Here is a 19,986-nt window from a genome sequence, read left to right on the forward strand (position 1 = left end):
ATAATTTAAGACCAAGTAGTATTGACTTAGACAACTAGGCCCAAATCATGATCACCAAGTCCCAAGTCAGGACCAAGAAGTTCAAATTCAAGCACCAAGTCAGGCCTGAACAAGTCATGAGGCAGGGCCAATTAGTTCTATGGCAGAACCAACAAGTAAAGATCAACTAGTCCCAAGACAGAATTAACAAGTCTTGAGTCAGGACCAACAATTCCAAATTCAAGTCCTAAGACAGGTTTAACAAGTCCAAATTCAAGTCATGAATCAGAACCAGCCAGTCTTGATTCAGGACCAAGCGGTACCAAGTCAGAACCAAGAACTAACAAGTCAGGAACAAAGTCCAAAAAGTAAAATGTCAGGTCCAACAAGTCCCAAGTCCAAACCAACAAGTCATATTCAGGACCAACTAGTACCAACTAGTCCGGATTCAGTAGAAACAAATAAAAAGTCAGTCCTAAAAAGAAACAAGTCAGAACCAACAATTCACAACCAAGTAGTATCGAGTTGGGACCAACTAGGCCCAAATCAGAACCAACAAGTCCCCAGTCAGGACCAACAAGTCCAAATTCAAGTACTAAAACAGGTCTAGCAAGTACCAACTAGTCCAGAACCAAGTAGTAAAAAGTCCAAAAAGTTTTTAAAAAATCAGGTCTAACAAGTCCTGATTCAGGTTCTGAGTCAGAAACCCGATTGAGGTCATGAATCAGGATCTACAAGTCCCAATCCAATTCTCAAGTCAAGACCACCAAGACCTGCTTCAGGTCCTGAGTCAAGATTAATAGTTTCCAAGTCAAGAACAGCAAATGCCAGGTTAGAGCAACCAAGTCTTGAATCAGGCCATGAATCAGGAAAAGCAAGTCACAAACCAAGTCTGAACTCAGGACCAACAAGTCTCACATCTGGTCCTGAGTAAGAAACAGCAGTTCTCAAGTCAGACAAGCCCCAAGTTAGGACCAAGTCTTTGGCCAAGTTCCAAGTCAGGACCCAAAAGCCCAAATTCTAGTTCTAAAAAACTCACACCAACTAGTCCAGAACCAACAATTAACAAGTCCAACAAGTCCTGAGTCAGGACCAGACAACTCCTGAGGCAGAATTAACTAGTTCCATGTCAGAATCAACAAGTCCAAATTCAAGTCATGGGTCAGGCCCAGACAAGTCCCAAGTCAGGATGAACAAGCACCAAGTCAGATCCAAGAACTAACAAGTCAGGAACAAAGTCCAAAAAAGTAAAAAGTAATGTCCAACAGCTCACAAGTCCGAACCATCAAGACCAGATTCAGGTTCTGAGTCAGAACAACAAGTCCCAGGTAACGACCAACAAGTCTTTGGTCAGGTTCCAAGTCAGTACCAAAAAGTCCCAATTCTAGTCTTAAAAAACTCGTACCAACTAGTCCAGAACCAACAAGTAACAAGTCCAACAAGTATAAACTCATGTCCAACAAGTCCCGAGTCGGGACAAGCAAGTACCGAGTCCGAGTTAAGCAGTAGCAGATCAGAAGTGACTCGTTGAACATCAGGTCCTTCAGGTCTCGACATAAAGTTCTGATAGTTTTCTGCAGAACTTTTGAACAGTAAAATATTTATTTCCTCTACTAGTCGAGTCGCTCTGGTGTCGAGTGAAAACAAGTCTCGAGTTAAAAGTAGGAAATAAAAGAGAGCAAAGTCTGTAAATTTTCAGGTTTTTCTGTTGACTCAGTTTGTGTTGATTCTGCAGAACAAACAGAACAAACGGCAGCGACATTCTTCTGCTGATCCGTCGCTGCTTCAGGCGTCTCAGAGAATCAAAGTCCTCTTTAACCCCCCTCCAGACTCCTCTGTAACTCCTCTAAACTCCTCCTAGCTCCTCCTCTCTTCCAAAGGTCCGAAGACGACCAGAAGAAGATGGACGATGACAAGAAGCAGCAGAAAAGCTCCCGGGAAGTTTACTTCAGTGTCCTGCCAGATAAATACGAACCTCTAGAGGAGGAGGACGAGGAGGACGAGGAGAGGAAGAGGAGGAAGGAGGAGAAGAAGGAGAGGAAGAAGAAGAAGCACAAGAAGTACAGGAAGGTACGACCAGTAAACATATAGATACATATTTATATTTGTATATATGATCAATAATCAATACCTTCAGTCATCTACAACAGTTAATGGAGCAGAAAAACACCAACGAATGATGTTTAAAATTATTTTAAATAATTATTCAGAAAAAGAAAAACAGAAATCATCCAAACATGACTGGAAAAAATTAAAAATAACCTAAAAAAAAATAATGAAAATGATCCAAATAAATGGCAAAAACTATTTAAAAATGTAATAAATTTAAATAAAAATATAACTGAAAACACGTACAAATATAATCAAATAAAAGTTAATTAAATACTAAAAAATTACTTAGGAAAATAAAAATAAAAAATAAGTAAAATAAATGCTGAGTGAAATATAAGACAAACTAAAATAAAACACATTAAAGATTTACTATTGAAGTGAAATGCATAATTAAAAAATGTGTAATAAAATGTAAAATGTCCAAAGAGCAAATTAAACTTTGTTGAATAATTAAAACTAAAAAAAACAATATTAAAATAGAGCAAATAAAAAATAGCGAAAAACTCTAAATGTCAGGATAAAATAAAAATAAAAACAGAAAAATACACAATTAAAAATGTAAAAAAATATGTCAGAAATATTTTTCTAAAATTCAAATTAAAAATGTGTGGAAAAAATGAACAATAAAATAATAGATTAAATGAAACAATAGAATAAACAGCAGCTCAACAAAAGAAATTAATTAAAATTATTCATTATTTATTTTCCAAAAAACTAATCAAATCTAGTTTAAAATGAAACAGAAATTTTAAACTTAAAACAAAATATTAAATTTAATAAAACACAAAAATAAGGATTAATTCTAACATTAAAACATAAAAGCAACAAATAGAGTGAAATAAAAGTGAAAAAACGTGAATCAGAACTAAGATTTAAAGTGAATTAAAGAGAAATTCTGTTTAAATTAAACATTAAAATGTGTTTCTGAGGTTAAAGTCTTTTTTGTTTCTTCCTGCAGTTAAAAATTAACCTAGAGTTTAACCTTCGACTCCTGAGATAAAAAACAAACAAACAAAAAAGTTCTGATGGACTCCACAGGAAGAATATTCTATCAAATTAAAACCTCTGAATAGAAACAAGAAAAAGAAGAAAAACTGCAGAAAACATCCAGGAATTTATCTGTGAAATATTACAGCTTTATTCTGACAAGACTTTCACTATGTTCCTGCAGGATTATAATTTTATTCTGAAAGTATTGATGACTTTTATTCTGAAAAGATTTACATCTTTATTCTTGAAATATTACAACTATAAAGTAAAATTTTGTGACTTTATTCGTTAAATATCACAACTTTATTTTGAAAATATTGTGAAGACATTGATGAAATATTACGTTATTCTGAAAATATTAATCAGTTTAAAAGACTTTATTCTGAAAGTATTTGTAATACTTGTGAAATATTACAACTTTATTTTGAAAATATTGTGACTTCATTAAATCTTAGAGCTTTATTTTGAAATAATGCATCTTTATCCTGAAATGATTTGTAACTTTACTGAAGAAAAATTAGAACTTTATTCTGAAAATATCTATAAAATAAATTCAGAACTTTATTCTGAAAGTATTTATGACTTTGTGAAATGTTACAGCTTTAAACTGAAATTTTGTGACTTACCATGTAAAATGCTACAATTATATTCTGAAAAGATTTTCGCTGTGTTCCTGCAGGATTACAGTTTTATTCTGAAAGTATTTTTATACTTTTATACTTTTTCTTTGGAGTTGCTGTAATGGTGAACTTTCCCCACTGTGGGATCAATAAAGTTTAGCCTTATCCTTATGACTTTATTCTTGAAATATTACAACTTTAAATCAAATTTTTGTGACCTTATTTGTGAAATATCACAATTTTATTTTGAAAATACTGTGACGTCATTGGTGAAATAATAATAATAGTGTAAAAATAGTAATCACTATATAAACATAATTTTATCTGAAAGTATTCATGACTTTTGTGTGAACTATCACAACTTTATTCTGAAAATACTGACTTGAAATCATAGAGCGTTATTTTGAAATTTTACAGCTTTGTTCTGAAATTATTCATAACTTTATTGGTGAAATATTTTAACATTATTCTGAAAATATCTATGTAATAAATTCATAACTTTATTCTGAAAGTATTTATGACTGTGAAATATTACAACTTTATTTTGGAAATACTGTGACTTCATGAAATCTTAGAGCTTTATTTTGAAATATTGCATCTTTATTCTGAAAATATTTATGACTGTGAAATGTTTCACCTTTAAACTGAATTTTTTGTTAATTTATTAGTAAAATATTAAAGTTTTATTTTGAAAATAATATCAGGTTTTAAACTGTTGCAACTTTATTTTGAAATATTGCAATTTTAGTCTGAAAGTATTCTTTACTTCATTCTTGAAGTAAAACAATTTTATTCTGAAAATATTTTTCTGTGTTCCTGTAGGATTAGAACTTTATTCTGAAAATATTTATGATTTTAATCTGAAAATATGACAGCCTTGACCTGAATTTATCTAGTTTGTAGTTTGTCTTTTATTTTGAAAGTAGTCATGCCTTCATTGGTGTATGACTGCAGTTTTAACCAGTGGAGTGTCGGTTTGATTGTGAAAGGATTCCTGTTTTATTGTGAAGGTCTGTTCTTCTTCTATGCTAGAATGTGAGGAAGGCTCTGGGCTTCTGTTGGTTTTATTCTGAAAGGATCAGTGTTTTATTGTGAAAGTCTCTTCTTCTTCTATGGTAGAATGCTAGGAAGGCTCTGGGCTTGTGTTGGTTTTATTCTGAAAGGATCAGTGTTTTATTGTGAAAGTCTGTTCTTCTGTGGTAGAATGTGAGGAAGGCTCTGGGTTTTATGGGAAAGGATAAATGTTTTATTGTGAAGGTCTGTTCTTCTTCTATGGTAGAATGTGAGGAAGGCTCTGGGTTTTATTCTGAAAGGATCAGTGTTTTATTGTGAAAGTCTGTTCTTCTGTGGTAGAATGTCAGGAAGGCTCTGGGTTTTATTGTGAAAGGATGAATGTTTTATTGTGAAGGTCTGTTCTTCTTCTATGCTAGAATGTGAGGAAGGCTCTGGGTTTTACTGTGAATAGATCAGTGTTTTATTGTGAAGGTGTGTTCGTCCATGGTAGAATGTGAGGAAGGCTCTGGGTTTTATTGTGAAAGGATCAGGTGTTTTATTGTGAAAGTCTGTTCTTCTTCTATGGTAGAATGTGAGGAAGGCTCTGGGTTTTATTGTGAAAGGACTAGTGTTTTATTGTAAAGGTGTGTTCTTCTATGGTAGAATGTGAGGAAGGCTCTGGGCTTCAGCTGGAGGTGTTTCCTGTTTTATTGTGAAGGTGTGTTCTTCTATGGTAGAATGTGAGGAAGGCTCTGACCTTCAGCTGGAGGTGTTTCCTGTTTTATTGTGAAGGTGTGTTCTTCTTCTATGGTAGAATGTGAGGAAGGCTCTGGGCTTCAGCTGGAGGTGTTTCCTGGTTGGTCTCCAGTCAATGGCCGCCGGATTCAGCGGAGCGATGGCTGGATACTCCATGACGATCGTGATTCCCACGGCGACGGAGGAGCGACGAGCCAGAAGGGAACTATGATGGGATGGGATCCACTTTGTTTGTTTGTTTGTTTGTTTACTTATTTTATTCTGCTTTGATGCTGAAAGTTTCAAACTGTTTACCTGGTACTTCCTGTTTTTACTGTCCAATAAAATAAAAACAAACTGCTTCCATGGTTGGTTCTTTATGTCCTGATATGGTCAGGAGGCGGAGTCAAACTGTCCTTATATGGTCAGATAGGCGGAGTCAAACTGTCCTTATATGGTCAGGGAGGCAGAGTTAGGATTGTCCTTATATAGTCAGGGAGACAGTCCTTATAAGGATAAAGAGGCGGAGTCTTTATAAGATAAAGGGGGCGGAGTCAGTCATCATGAGGTAAAGGGGCGGAGTCAGAGCAGTCATTTTAAGATAAAGGGGCGGGGTCAGAGCCTCCAGTCTGACAGCAGCTCCTCCAGGACACCAGTTGGACTCTCAGTGTTGGACGCTAAGATGTCTCCTCTGCAGCTGTCCGTCTACTGGCGTCTGTCCCTCATCTTCCTCTTCTCGTCCTTCCTCTTCTTCCTCGACATTCTGTCCGTCGCCGTGGCCACCGACACGTGTTGCCACGACAACAGCAGCACCACAGCCCCGGAGAACAACCAATCAGGATCCGTGGACAGAGTTCGGAGGACGGAAAGCGGGAGCCGAGACGTGAGTCCAGATTACTGCGTTTCCACGGCAACCACAATGTTTATGTAGTATAAATACACATTATACTCAGCTGTAGAGTAGTTTTAGATGAAGTTCTGATCAGAATAAAGTGCTGCAGTCATGCTGAGTCTATCATCACCGAAATAATAAAATAATCAGCAGCAGTAAAACAAGTGGCTTCAAAATAAAGCGTGGCTTCAAAATAAAACGTGGCTTCAAAATAAAACGTGGCTTCAAATTAAAACGTGGCCGAAAATGTTAATGTTTCAGCCAGAAGCTGTCAATGAGTCCTTTCTGTCAGCGTCTCGAGTGAAACATTAAAGATCCAGTCAGCTGTAAGATACACAGGATACCATACTGTTAGCCTAGCTTAGCATAGACACTAGAAGGAGGGGAAAACTGTTGGCATAGCTGAACATAAACACTATGAGGAGAGGGAAACTGTCAACCTAGCTTAGCATAGACACTGGGAGGAGAGGGAAACTGTTAGGCTAGCTTAGCAAAGACACTGGGAACAGAGGGAAACTGTTAGCATAGCTTAGCATAGACACTGGGAGGAGGGGGAAACTGTTAGCCTAGCTTAACACAAATACAAGGAGCAGAGGGAAACTATTAGTCTTGCTTACCATACACACTGGGAACACAGGGAAACTGTTAGTCTAGCTTACCATAAACACTAGGAGGAGGGGAAACTGTTAGCCTAGCTTAGCATAGACACTGGGAACAGAGGGAAAATGTTAGCTTAGCTTAGCATAGACACTGGGACTACAGAGAAATTGTTAGCCTAGCTTAGCATAAACACTAGGAGCGGAGGTAAATTGTTAGCCTAGCTTAGCACAAACACTGGGAGCAGAGGACAGCTGTTAGCTTAGCTTAGCATAGACACTAGGAGGAGGGGGAAACCGTTAGCCAAGCTTAACACAAACAACAGTAGCAGGGGAACGCAATTAGCCTAGCATAGCACAAACACTATGAGCAGAGGGAAGCTGTTATCCTAGCTTAGCACAAACACGAATAGCAGAGGGAAATTGTTAGCCTACCTTAGCACTAGTACTGACTGTGTGTGTCTATGTGTGTGTCTATGTGTGTGTCTATGTGTGTTTATAAATGTTTGTCTCTGTTTGTGTCTGTATGTGTGTATATAAATGTGTGTGTGTCTCTATGTGTGTGTGCCAGTCAGTGTGTGTGTATCTATGTGTGTATATTAATGTGTCTCTCTGTGTGTGTCCGTGTGTGTTAATGTGTGTATTTAATGTGTGTGTCAGTGTGTTTTAATGTGTGTATTTAATGTGTGTATCAGTCAGTGTGCGGGTAGACAGACTGGTTGTCCTCTGGTCAGTGTGTGTTAATGTGTCTCTGTGTGTCTCTAGTCAGTGTGCTGGTGGACAGACTGGTTGTCCTCCGGTCAGACTCTCTTCATGTCCGGTCTGCTGCTGGGATCTCTGGTAGGCGGAACCATCTCTGACCGGTACAACACAAACACTAACATTCAGCCTCACGGTCATAATAACAGACGATCACCTGGTTACCATGGTTACCGTGCTCTCCGTGCAGGTACGGCTCGCGTCCGACGCTGCTGGTGTTTGTGTGCGTGCACGTCATGTGCAGCCTCGTACCCACTGTCCTTCCTCAGCCCCTCGTCTTCCTCGCTGTCCGCTGCCTGGCCGGAGTCTGCAACAGCATCATCAACATCAGCGGCTTCTGCCTCGGTAACGCACACACGCACCTGGAAAAACACCTGGAAACACACCTGTAGACACACCTGGAAACACACCTGTACCTGGAAACACACCTGTAGACACACCTGGAAACACATCTGTAGAAACACCTGTACCTGTAAACACACCTGTAAACACCTGTAAACACCTGTAAACACACCTGTACCTCCAAACGCACCTGTAGACGCACCTGTAAACACACCTGTAGACACACCTGTACCTGTAGACACACCTGGAAACACACCTGTACCTGTAGATACACCTGTAAACACACCTGTAGACACAACTGTAAACACACCTGAAAACACATCTGTACACACACCTGGAAACACACCTGGAAACACACCTGAAAACATCTGGAAACACCTGGAAACACACCTGTAAGCACACCTGTAGACACACCTGGAAACACACCTGTCGAAACACCTGTAGACACACCTGGAAACACACCTGTAGACACACCTGGAAACACACCTGGAAACACACCTGGAAACACACCTGTAGACACACCTGAAAACACACCTGTAGACACACCTGTAAACACACATGAAAACACACCTGGAACACAGTGAATTCACCATACAATGACAAAGAAAAGCAGACATCCATTTGTATGGATTATTGTTTTCATAAAAACTGAGAACATGGTGCTGATTGGAGGAACTCTGGATCTTCTGGACTTCCTTCCCTCTGTGGACTGAAATGTCCCTGCCAGTCTGGAGCTGTTTTTCTCCTCCAGAGCATTAATTGGACTCACATGACTGATAAACAGCTCCAGTCTCAGATAAAGTCCTGATGAAGGCCGACAGCTTCCAGCAGCGCTCCAACCTGCTGAGTCTGAGGAGGAAGTTAATCCCTGGAGACGAACCGTCGGGTTGGAAGGAAGTCAATTCTGGAGCTCAGCAGCTGAGATTTACCACATTTAGAGCCACTGGTTCAGTTAGTCAGTGTTCTGGTTCATCCTCAGACCTTCATGCTGCTTCTAGAAATGTCTTCATTGTCATCACACCGCCACCTCCGTTCTTCACTGTCAGGACTATGCATCCACTGTGGTAGTCCTGGGCAGGTTCTCACCAAACATCTGGACTCTGTCTGAGCTCTGATAGAACCCCAGTACCAAGCTCTGATTAGTGGAACTATGACTCCTTCTATACCTCCTGATTAGTGGTACTATGACTCCTGATTAGTGGTACTATGACTCCTTCTAGACCTCCTCATTAGTGGTACTATGACTCCTGATTAGTGGTGCTATGACTCCTTCTAGACCTCCTGATTAGTGGTACTATGACTCCTTCTATACCTCCTGATTAGTGGTACTATGACTCCATCTAGACCTTCTGATTAGTGGTACTATGACTCCTATACCTCCTGATTAGTGATACTATGACTCCTTCTAGACCTCCTCATTAGTGGTACTATGACTCCTGATTAGTGGTACTATGACTCCTTCGTGATGCTATTAAATGTTTTTTTAACTTCCTGTCTCAGCGGTGGAGTGGACTGTCCCCTCGGCTCGTCTTTGGCCGTCGGCCTTCCTGCCGTTCTGTTTCAGTCTGGGGACGATGGGCGGAGCTCTGCTGGCCTGGCTCAGCCCCACCTGGAAGCAGCTCCACCTGTCGCTGGCCGTGCCGCAGCTCGTCTGCTTGCCGCTCTACCTGTAGGCAGCTCACCTGTCCACCTGTCTGTCCTCCGGTCCTCTCTGGGATGTTAGAAAGATGACCTGGTGTCTTCTGTCTCTACAGTTCCATCCCAGAGTCTCCTCGCTGGCTGCTGCTCAGGAGGAGGAAGGATGTTCTGGAGCGTTACTGTAGCAACAGCCCCAGAGACCAGCAGTGTCTGGACCAGGTGAGCAAACCAAACACGAGCCTCATAAATGAGAGCCACAGCATCAGGTACAAAACGTTCACAAAGACAAAGAACTTCCATCAAAGACAAAAAAAATAACAAAAATATAACCTGGAGAGTCGACATGAAGTAAACTCTAAACATCTTTAAAGCTAACCTTTACCTTTAGCTCACATAAATTTATTTTAGTTAATGCTAGTTTTAGCTGACTGCTACCTTCAGCTAACTTGATCTACTTTTAGCTAATCATTACTTTTAGCTAATCATTACTTTTAGCTAATGATTGCCTTTAGCTAATCATTACTTTTAAATAGCTCGTATTTTTAGCTAATCATTACTTTTAAATAGTTCATACTTTTAGCTAATCATTACTTTTAAATAGCTCGTATTTTAGCTAATCATTACCTTTAGCTAGCTCATATTTTTAGCTAGCTCATACTTTCAGCTAATCATTACTTTTAGCTAATCGTTACTTTTAGCTCACTCATACTATGAGCTGATATTACTTCTAGTCAACCATTCCTTTTAGCTAATCATTACTTTTAGCTAATCATGACTTTTAGTCAATCATTACTTTTAGCTAATCATTACTTTTAGCTAACTCATAATTTTAGCTAAAAATTATTTTTAGCTAATCATTACTTTTAGCTAACTCATACTTTTAGCTAATCATTACTTTTAGCTAATCATTACTTTTAGCTCACTCATACTATGAGCTAGTCATTACTTCTAGTGAACCATTCCTTTTAGCTAATCATTACTTATAGCTCATGATTATTTTTTAGCTAACTCATACTTTTAGCAAACATATTTAGTAATCTCTTTCTTGAGTAAAGCACTACTTTCAGCTAAAAATGATTGTTAGCAAACCATTTTTTCTAATATGCTAGCTAACTTGAAGCTAATCACTTTAAGCTAACTTTTTATTTTATTAATAATAATAATAATAATAAAAATAATAATACATTTTTTGTATAGCACTTTTCAAAACACTTTCAAGACGCTTTACATAAAATCATCAAACATTAAAAATATAAAAATTAAACAAATCGTAAAAATAAGTTCATGTTATGTGTTAAAAGCAGTTCTGAACAGGTGGGTCTGAGGAGTGATCTGAAGGTGGTCAGGTCTGTGCAGTCATGGATGTGTTTTGGCAAGGAGTTCCAGAATGTTGGGGCAGATATGGAGAATGCTCTATCCCCCCAGGTTCAGTGTTTGGTTCTGAGTGGAGGAGCAAAGGTTCGCGGTAGATGAACAAAGGCTATGGGAGGTTGTGTAGCGGTGGAGCAGGTCTCTGAGGTATGGGGTGGCAGTAGAGGGAGTGTGGAGCAGGTCTCTGAGGTATGGGGGGCAGTAGAGGGAGTGTGGAGCAGGTCTCTGAGGTATGGGGGGGCAGTAGAGGGAGTGTGGAGCAGGTCTCTGGGGTATACGGGGGGCAGTAGAGGGAGTGTGAAGCAGGTCTCTGAGGTATGGTGGCAGTAGAGGGAGTGTGGAGCAGGTCTCTGGGGTATAGGGGGCAGCAGAGGGAGTGTGGAGCAGGTCTCTGAGGTATGGGGGCAGTAGAGGGAGTATGGAGCAGGTCTCTGAGGTATGGGGGGCAGTAGAGGGAGTGTGGAGCAGGTCTCTGGGGTATGGGGGGCAGTAGAGGGAGTGTGAAACAGGTCTCTGAGGTATGGGGGGCAGTAGAGGGAGTGTGGAGCAGGTCTCTGAGGTATGGGGGGCAGTAGAGGGAGTGTGGAGCAGGTCTCTGAGGTATGGGGGCAGTAGAGGGAGTGTGGAGCAGGTCTCTGGGGTATAGGGGGGCAGCAGAGGGAGTGTGGAGCAGGTCTCTGAGGTATGGGGGGGCAGTAGAGGGAGTGTGGAGCAGGTCTCTGAGGTATGGGGGGTTGTGGAGGGCTTTGTGGGTCAGCAGGAGGACTTTAAACTGAATGCATTGTGGGATGGGGAGCCAGTGGAGGTTTTGGGGGGCAGGGGTGATGTGTTCAGGAGGAGGGCAGCTGATTTCTGGATGTACGGAAGTTTATTGAGGACTTTTGAGGATGAACCACAAAGAACGCTGTTGCAGTCGTCAGTTCTGGATGTGATGAATGTGTGGATGAGGGGTTCAGCAGCAGGAAGGAGGGTGAGTTGTGGAGGCATTTGATGTTCTAGAGGTGGAAGAAGGCGGTCCAGGTGATCTGGTTGATGTGTTGTTGGAAGGTGAGGTTGCTGAGAATGATTCCCACAGATGTGAGGACATGGGGACAGAGTGGAGTTATCGATGATCAGGGTGAAGCTGTCAGTGTTCAATGATTATTATGTCTGATTTATCGTAGTTTAACTGTAGAAAGTTATTTTGCATCCATGTTTTTATTCCACTGAAGCAGGTCAGGGTGGAGCAGGTTGTTGGGGTGATGGGTTTGGTTGAGATATAGATCTGTAAGTCATCGGCGTAGCAGTGGAAGTGGAGACCATGTTTGTGGATGATATTACCAAGAGGGAGGATGTAGAGCATGAACAGGAGGGGGCCGAGAACCGAACCCTGGGGGACGCCTGGCAGCAGAGGAGCAGTTACTGATGCTGATGAACTGTTGTCTGTTTGAAAGAACCTAAGCCAGGAGAGGGCGGTACCGCTGATGTTGAGTGATTCCAGGCAGGACAGGAGGATGGAGTGGTTGATGGTATCGAACACTGCAGTGAGATCGAGGATGATGAGGATGGTGAGGAGGCCAGAGTCTGCAGAGAGGAGGATGTCGTTGGTGACTTTGAGAAGGGCTGTTTCAGTGCTGTGTTTTGAGCAGAATCCAGATTGGAATGGTTCAAACAGGGCATTGGAGGTGAGGTGGGTTTGGATTTGGGCAGCTACAAAAAAAATCCTTGAACGTGTCGTTCAAGGATTTTTGACAGAAAGGGGAGGTTGGAAATGGGACGGAAGTTATTCATGATATCAGGGCTGAGTCCGGGTTTTTTAAGGATGGGGGTAACAGCAGCTAGTTTGAGGGGTTGTGGTACTGATCCGGAGCTGAGAGAAGAATTAATTATTTTGGTAATGCAGGAGGAGATAGAAGGGAGACAGGCCTTGGTGAGAGCAGATGGGATCCAGACTGCAGGTGGAGCTGCTAATTCCTGTTGTAAATTTGGAGAGTTGTGTGGGAGATAATGGAGAGAAATGTGATAAGGGCTGACTGGTCAGAGGGGGGGAGGCGGCTGTAGGTGTTGAGGGGGCAGCGGAAGTGGACAGGTTGCTGTAAGTATTATATAATCAATTTTTGTTTGGAAAAATGTCAGGAATGAGTTGCACTTGTCTGTCGTGAAGGATGAGGTGAAGCTGTCGGTGGGTTTGAGAAGTGTGTGACCACGGCTGTGAGCGGGGAAGTTGATGTGCAGTGTGAAGTTGAGGCATTGTAGAAGCTCCAGAAATTCTACAGGAAATTTACAGTTGGTGTTGTTGATGTGGATGTCGAAATCTCCTAGGAGGAGAAGATGATGATATGGCACAAAGCTGGGTTAGAAAATCAGAAAGGCCAGAAAGGAAGGATTGGGGGGGGGGCGGTAGATGATGGCAGTGACCAGGGGAGTTGGACCAGATAATTTATAGGAGAGATGTTCAAAGGAGCTAGCTGCAGGGGTGGAGATGGTGGATATTTTAATGTCCTTCCTGTGTATCACAGCAACACCACCACCCCGCCCCTCAGGACGAGGTTTGTCCATGTCTGAATATCTTGTGGGTGTGGTCTGGTTAAATGAGAAATAGTCCATAGGTTAGTGCCAGGTTTCAGTGATCCAGAGAAAGTCCAGATTATTGTCCTTGATGAATTCATTTAAGATGAGGCTTTTATTGTTCAGGGATCGAGTGTTGAGCAGAGCCAGTGTCAGGTTGCGTTGCTTACTGATTGGTTGGGAGGACTGTGGAAGTGGATGGAGATTGGATGGGTTCACGTGCTGTTTGTTGTGATGACGTAATGTGGAAGTGCAAGGAGACCACAGTGAAGGGATGGAGTTTGGTGATGAGAAGTGATCTGAAAACATGCGGTCAGAGTCTCGGTGAGGACAGCGTGATGCAAGGAGAATGCTGGCATGTTTGAGAGTGTCCATACAATCCGGGCGGTGGTGATTGTTGAGTTGACGGAGAGCTGAGGCAGAGTAGACCAACAGCATGTTACTGTCGCACGTGCTAGCATGGAGCTAACGCTAGCTCGGAATCAGAAGCCGGGTCTGCGCTTCTCTCTGAAGCCGGGCAGGTTGTCGAGCAGCCGGGACACGCTGTTATCCACCCGGCTGAAGTCAGGTAGATGTGCTTGGTGCAGTCTGTGGTGCAGATGAAGGTCTGGTGGTTGAAGAAGGCCAGTTCCCGGGTCTATAGCAGGATCTGAGCCAGCCAGATCCAGTTCTCAGAGTGCAGGCTTTTCCATACCAAAATACAGCCAGTCAGGAGGTAGAGCCGGCAGAACGTAAGTAATTCCAATTACGGACAATTTCAGGGGTCTGATTTGGTCATAAAACCATAAAATATGTGTAAAAGTTAAAAAGTTACCAGCGAGCAGCGGCAGCCAGATGCGCCAGCGTTCACTCGTCGACGGCCACGTTCTTAGCTAAGACTGACCATTAGTGAACCATTTAATCCATTAGTTTTAGCTAACTCTAATGATTTTAGGCTAATTCTACTTTTAGCTAACCACTTTAAGCTAACACTTTTTATCTTGGTTAACATTTAATCCGTTACTTTTATAAAATGTTTTCATCTGCAGCTGCTCGACTTGGCCTGTTCTGACCTGAAGAAGGTTCAGAAGGAAGAATCTGTTGCAGGCCACGCCCACAGTGACATCATCACCCACCTGAGACACCCTACCGTCCTGCTACGGCTAATCATCATGAGCTACCTCAGGCAAACACAGAATACCAAATGCTAATACTAGTACTGCTAATACAGCTAATACTGCTAATACAACTGATACCACTAATACTGTCTCTACTGCTAGTACTTCTAATACTAGAGAGTTTATGACACATTTATTCAGGTAAATAAAATTGACAAAAATAATAAATTTTTTTCTTGTTGTTCCATCCTCCAGCGTAGCATCGGCGCTAACCTACTTTGGGATTTGCATGAACATTGGCTCATTTGGCGTTGGCATTTACTCCGCCCAGTTTTTCTCTGGCCTATCAGAAGCTCCTTGCCTGCTTGTCCCATTGGTTCGCCTAGGACGCCGACCAATCAGCATGCTCACTCTGTTCCTGAGCGGCGCTGCCTGCTTCCTGTCACTGCTGCTGTCCAGATGCAACAGTGAGCCATTGGAGTATGCTAGCATTAGCGATGAACATGTTAGCATGCTAGTTATTTTACCATTTTTTTAACGTTAGCATTCTATAAAAACTTTTAATTAGCTCAGCAGTCATTCTAAAACATTAATGCTAAGGTTTTGTTTATAAAGCATGACATGCTAACATTACATCATATTAAATAAAATGCTAGCTCACTCAAACTGTAACATCATGCTAATTATTTTCCCATTTTTAGCACTAGCATGCTAACATTGCACTATATTAAATAAAATGTGAGCTCGCTAAAACTGTAGCATCATGCTAATTCTTTTACCATTTTTAGCATTAGCATTCTCTAAACTTTTAATTATGTCAGCAGCCATGCTAAAACATTAATGCAAAGTTAATGTTTATAAAGATTAACATGCTAACATTACACCATATTAAATAAAATGCTAGCTCACTAAAACTAATATCATGCTTATTATTTCACCATTTTTTAGCATTAGCATGTTAACATTACACCATATTAAATAAAATGCTAGCTTGCAAAACTGTAGCATCATGCTAAGTATTTTACCAATTTTTTAGCATTACCATTCAAACTTTTAATTACATCAGCAGCACTGTTAAAAAATAATCCTAAGTTTATATTTATAAAGATTAGCATGCTAACATTACACCATATTAAATAAAATCATAGCTTGCTAAAATTGTAGCATAATGCTAGTTATTTTACCCATTATTAGCATTAGCATTCTCTAAACTTTTAATTATGTCAGCAGCCATGCTAAAACATTAATGCTAAGTTTATGTTTATAAAGATTAACATGCTGACATTACACCATATTAAATAAAATGCTAGCTCGCTAAAACTGTAACATCATGCTAATTTGTCTACCAAAATAATCACCAGTTTATTTTTAAATACTACAAAATGCTAGCATGCTAACATTATACACATAGTACACTATAAATGTTAGAAAGTATGTTAGCATGCACTAAATATTTAACATAGTTTACAACTTTAGTGTGCTAAAAATATTTTTAATAAGGTAACCAGAAATGCTAAAATATTACGTGTTTGTTTTTAAATACTAATAAAATATTAGCATGCTAACATTATATACATATTACACTATGAATATTAAAATGTTATCTTGAGACAGGTTAATTATTTTACACATTAGTAACATTAGCATTAGCATACACTAAGTACTTTACACAGTATATGGCGTTAGCATGCTAAACACATTTCTGAAATTATGTTTCTATGAACACCAAAATAATAATCACAAATGAATAGTTTAGATAATGTTAAGTATTGGCATGCTAACATTGAACACATATTAGTTTATAAATATTAAACTGTTGTCATGTTAAAACAGCATTAGCATGCCAACGTTAAACACACATTAGACTATAAGAAATAAACTGTTAGCTTGTTAAAACTGTACAATCAAGCTAATTATTTTTGCCCATTTCTAAAAACTCCCATTTACTTTAGCATACATTAATTGTCATCATTTTTTATTTATTCCTGAGCTGGTTATTGATTATTGATCAGGTATTGATATTTGTTCAGGTGAGCTGGTTATTGATTATTGATCAGGTATTGATCATACTTCCTACCTGTCCAGGTGAGCCGGTGCTGGTGATGAGTTTGGCTCTGATGGGGAAACTCTGCATCCTGGCAACCACCTCCATCTCCATCCTGTACTGCATCGAGCTGTTCCCCACCGTGGTCAGGTAGTAAACCACATCAACCAGCGACTATACTGGTTAGCTTTACTAGCATATTTAACTAACAGCTTAACTATGTTTAATTAGCAGGTAAACTAGTGTTTATAAAGTTTAACTAACAGGTTTACTAGCAGCTTTAACTAGCGGCTTAACTAGTGTTAAACTAGCAGCTTAACTAGTGTTATCTAGCAAGTTAATTAGTGTTTAACTAACAGCTTAACTGGTGTTATCTAGCAGGTTAACTAGTGTTTAACTAGCAGCTTAACAAATGCCTAACTAGCAGGTTAACCAGTGTTTAACTAGCAGGTTAACTAGAATTTAAGTAACAGGTTAACCAGAATTTAAGTAACAGGTTAACCAGTGTTTAACTAGAAGGTTAACTAGCATTTATCTGACAGGTTAACTAGTGCTTAACTAGCAGGTTAACTACTGTTTAATTAGCAGGTTAACTAGTTTTAAACTAGCAGGCTAACCAGTGATTAACTAGCGGGTTAACTAGTGTTTAACTAGCAGGCTAACCAGTGTTTAACTAGCAGGTTAACCAGTGTTTAACTAGCAGGCTAACCAGTGTTTAACTAGCAGGTTAACTAGTGTTTAACTAGCAGGTTAACTAGTGTTTAACTAGCAGGTTAACTAGTGTTGATAAAGTTTAGCTAGCAGGTTAACCAGTGTTTAACTAGCCGGATAACTAGTGTGTAACCTCAGTTCCTTCTAACCAGGCAGCGCTGCGTGTCGTTGGTCAACTTGTCTTTCCGACTCGGCTCATTGGTCAACACCCTCGTGCCCTCGAGTCCCAATGGAGCGATCTCATTGGCTGCCATGGTGGTGTACAGCGGTGGGCCAATCATAGGCTGTGGTCTTTGCCTGCTGCTGCCGGAGACAAGCAGCGTCCCGCTACCTGACTCGGTGGAGGACTGTGACCGGCAGCCGAGGCCCCGTACCCCCAGCCTCTGGTGGACGAGGTGAGAAGGACGACCAACCCGGGTCACATTTTAAAGCTATTCTAAGCTAATGGACAGTGGCTAGTTTTATTATCAACAGGAGGAGGTTCAGCTGAAGGTTTGAGGTTTTAAACTAACTGTTCTCTGATATGATTCAGTCGCCTGCAGCTGGAATGTTGCTCATTTAGCCAGAATGTTTGGGAACATATTTGGTTTGTTTGGTCGATAAACTCCGGCAGACCAAAGTATTGATCTCATAGAACCTACCGTCACATTTAACGTTCAGTTTAACCCAAACATCAGACTGGACCTGGACTAAACGTTAAACTGATCCAGTCACACTGAAAAATCTGAGTTAGAAGGAAGTTTTTAACATTTACAGCTGCAGAGAGAATCATTGTTGTGTCGCGTTGTGCTACGTTGTGCTATGTTGTGTTACGTTGTGTTATGTTGTGTTACATTGTGTGTTTTCAGGAAGCTGTTGAGCCGAAGCAGGAAACCAGAGAATCTCCCTGCAGAGAAGGACGCCTTGAAACAACTCACTGGACTGATTTAAAGAAAACGGCTTCCATAATTCCTCGGAATCAGATGAAAATATGTGAGGAAGAACAAAACAAACGACTTCACGTCATCATTTATAAAAACAGTTTCACGGTTCAGACACAGCTGTGGAGGAATTATTCGTCTACTAGCAAAAAAGTAATCTATTATGAGTTAAAATGACGTAAAAACATCAGAAAACATTTATTTTTCTAAAGTAATGGTTTAATTGACAGTCAGATTTAGCATTTTATAGATTTAGCTACCATCCTTTAATTATGTGGAACAACTAAACCACCAACAGAATGGATAATAGTTGTGGTTTTAGCTAAAGCTAGGCATGGCTATACAGTTTTTCCACAGAGCTAAATGAGGCAGTCGATTCCATGCAAGATGCTAATGCTAACTAGCTTAGCAGATCTGAAAAAAATAAAGTCACAACCTCTAACTGTATGCAGCTTTGTGTCTAAACTTCAAATTCCATGTATTAAATGTGTAAATAAATGTACTGATCACATTGATTTAAACATACAGACCAATAAATATAAATAGTGGCTAATTAGCTTAGCATATTAGCCGCCATCTCAGCTTTTCAATCCAAGAGCTCCGTAAATGAAAAACATTCTTGTCATTTGTGGGTCAATTTGTAAGAAATCAGGCAGAAAAATGATGTGAAAGTATAAAAATAGGAAGTTTTAATGTTTATAAACAAACTATTTTTAATAAAAGGTTAAAAATATGGATTTGATTTAAAAATATAGTTTCTCATCCAGGTTTCTTTTGTGGTTCTGTTGTTTGTTAATTTGTTTGCTTTTTGGTTGTCATTTTGTTTTGTTTTTATAAATTTATTCAAAAGACGTGTTTAGAAGTGAATTGATGTGTGTTTTGGTTTAATTCCTGCAGCTACAGCGCCACCCACAGGACAAAATATGGAACTGCAGCTTCATTCACAGAATTAGATTAATACTTTAAAGCTCAGTGAAATTTAAACTTTAACTGTGAAATAATTCAAACTGATTTCTTTAACATTTGTGATTTTCTGAAAGGCGCCTTTAAATAACATTTATTATTTACTATTATTATTATTATTATTATTATTATTATGTTTAGATTTTTTTAAATAAAAAAATGTATTTAAAAAAAACCTGAGAAATGTCACAGAAATGTTAAGAAAATGTCAACAACTTTCCTGAAAATTTAAATGAAATGCTTAAAATTTTTTCCTACAACAATTCAACTACATTTCTTTAAAACAAACAAAATTCCTGAATATTCACCATAAAATGTCATTTAAAAAATACCATTAGAAATTATAATAAAATGAAAATGAAAAATAAAAAACAATTAAAAAGACTAGAAAATATTCTGAAAATAAAAATAAAATTATAGAAAAATATAGAAATATGAATGAAATTCCTGAAAAAAAATTCCAATTACAATAAAATATGACAAAAATATTCTAAAAATACAATCCTAAAAAAAATTCTTCAAGTGTTTTGGAAACATTTTGTAATTTTCGACGAGTTTCGAGTCATTTAGGACAAATTTTAAAGTACATTTGTTTAATTTTTAAGTGATTTTTGACCATTTCCGTGACTCTGGACACATTTCAGATTATTTTGGATGCTATTTGAGGCATTTTGGAC

The 19,986-nt window shown here is 39.5% G+C and overlaps 1 protein-coding gene across 1 annotated transcript; it reads left to right on the forward strand.

Annotated features, from left to right (window-relative positions):
• Positions 1–1,697: 1,697 nt before the first annotated feature.
• LOC111577938 (solute carrier family 22 member 13) lies at positions 1,698–19,651 on the forward strand. The gene is made up of 11 exons (XM_023284468.3): positions 1,698–2,049; positions 5,509–6,312; positions 7,683–7,780; positions 7,867–8,021; positions 9,519–9,687; positions 9,773–9,875; positions 14,603–14,739; positions 14,927–15,138; positions 16,757–16,865; positions 17,579–17,821; positions 18,275–19,651. Exons 2-11 carry the CDS (start codon positions 6,112–6,114, stop codon positions 18,354–18,356), a joined length of 1,509 nt encoding a protein of 502 aa, XP_023140236.2. The 5' UTR covers positions 1,698–2,049; positions 5,509–6,111; the 3' UTR covers positions 18,357–19,651.
• Positions 19,652–19,986: the final 335 nt, after the last annotated feature.

The sequence above is a fragment of the Amphiprion ocellaris genome, chromosome 24, assembly GCF_022539595.1.
Source record: "Amphiprion ocellaris isolate individual 3 ecotype Okinawa chromosome 24, ASM2253959v1, whole genome shotgun sequence".
Taxonomy (NCBI): domain Eukaryota; kingdom Metazoa; phylum Chordata; class Actinopteri; family Pomacentridae; genus Amphiprion; species Amphiprion ocellaris.

What these genes read in the sequence shown, in the direction of transcription:
- LOC111577938 (XM_023284468.3), top strand. Translation starts at nt 6,112, where the DNA reads ATGTCTCCTCTGCAGCTGTCCGTCTACTGGCGTCTGTCCCTCATCTTC. An exon ending in GTCTGCTTGCCGCTCTACCT is followed by an intron (nt 9,688 to 9,772) that starts GTAGGCAGCTCA and finishes CTGTCTCTACAG; the next exon opens with TTCCATCCCAGAGTCTCCTC. An exon ending in ACCAGCAGTGTCTGGACCAG is followed by an intron (nt 9,876 to 14,602) that starts GTGAGCAAACCA and finishes TTTCATCTGCAG; the next exon opens with CTGCTCGACTTGGCCTGTTC.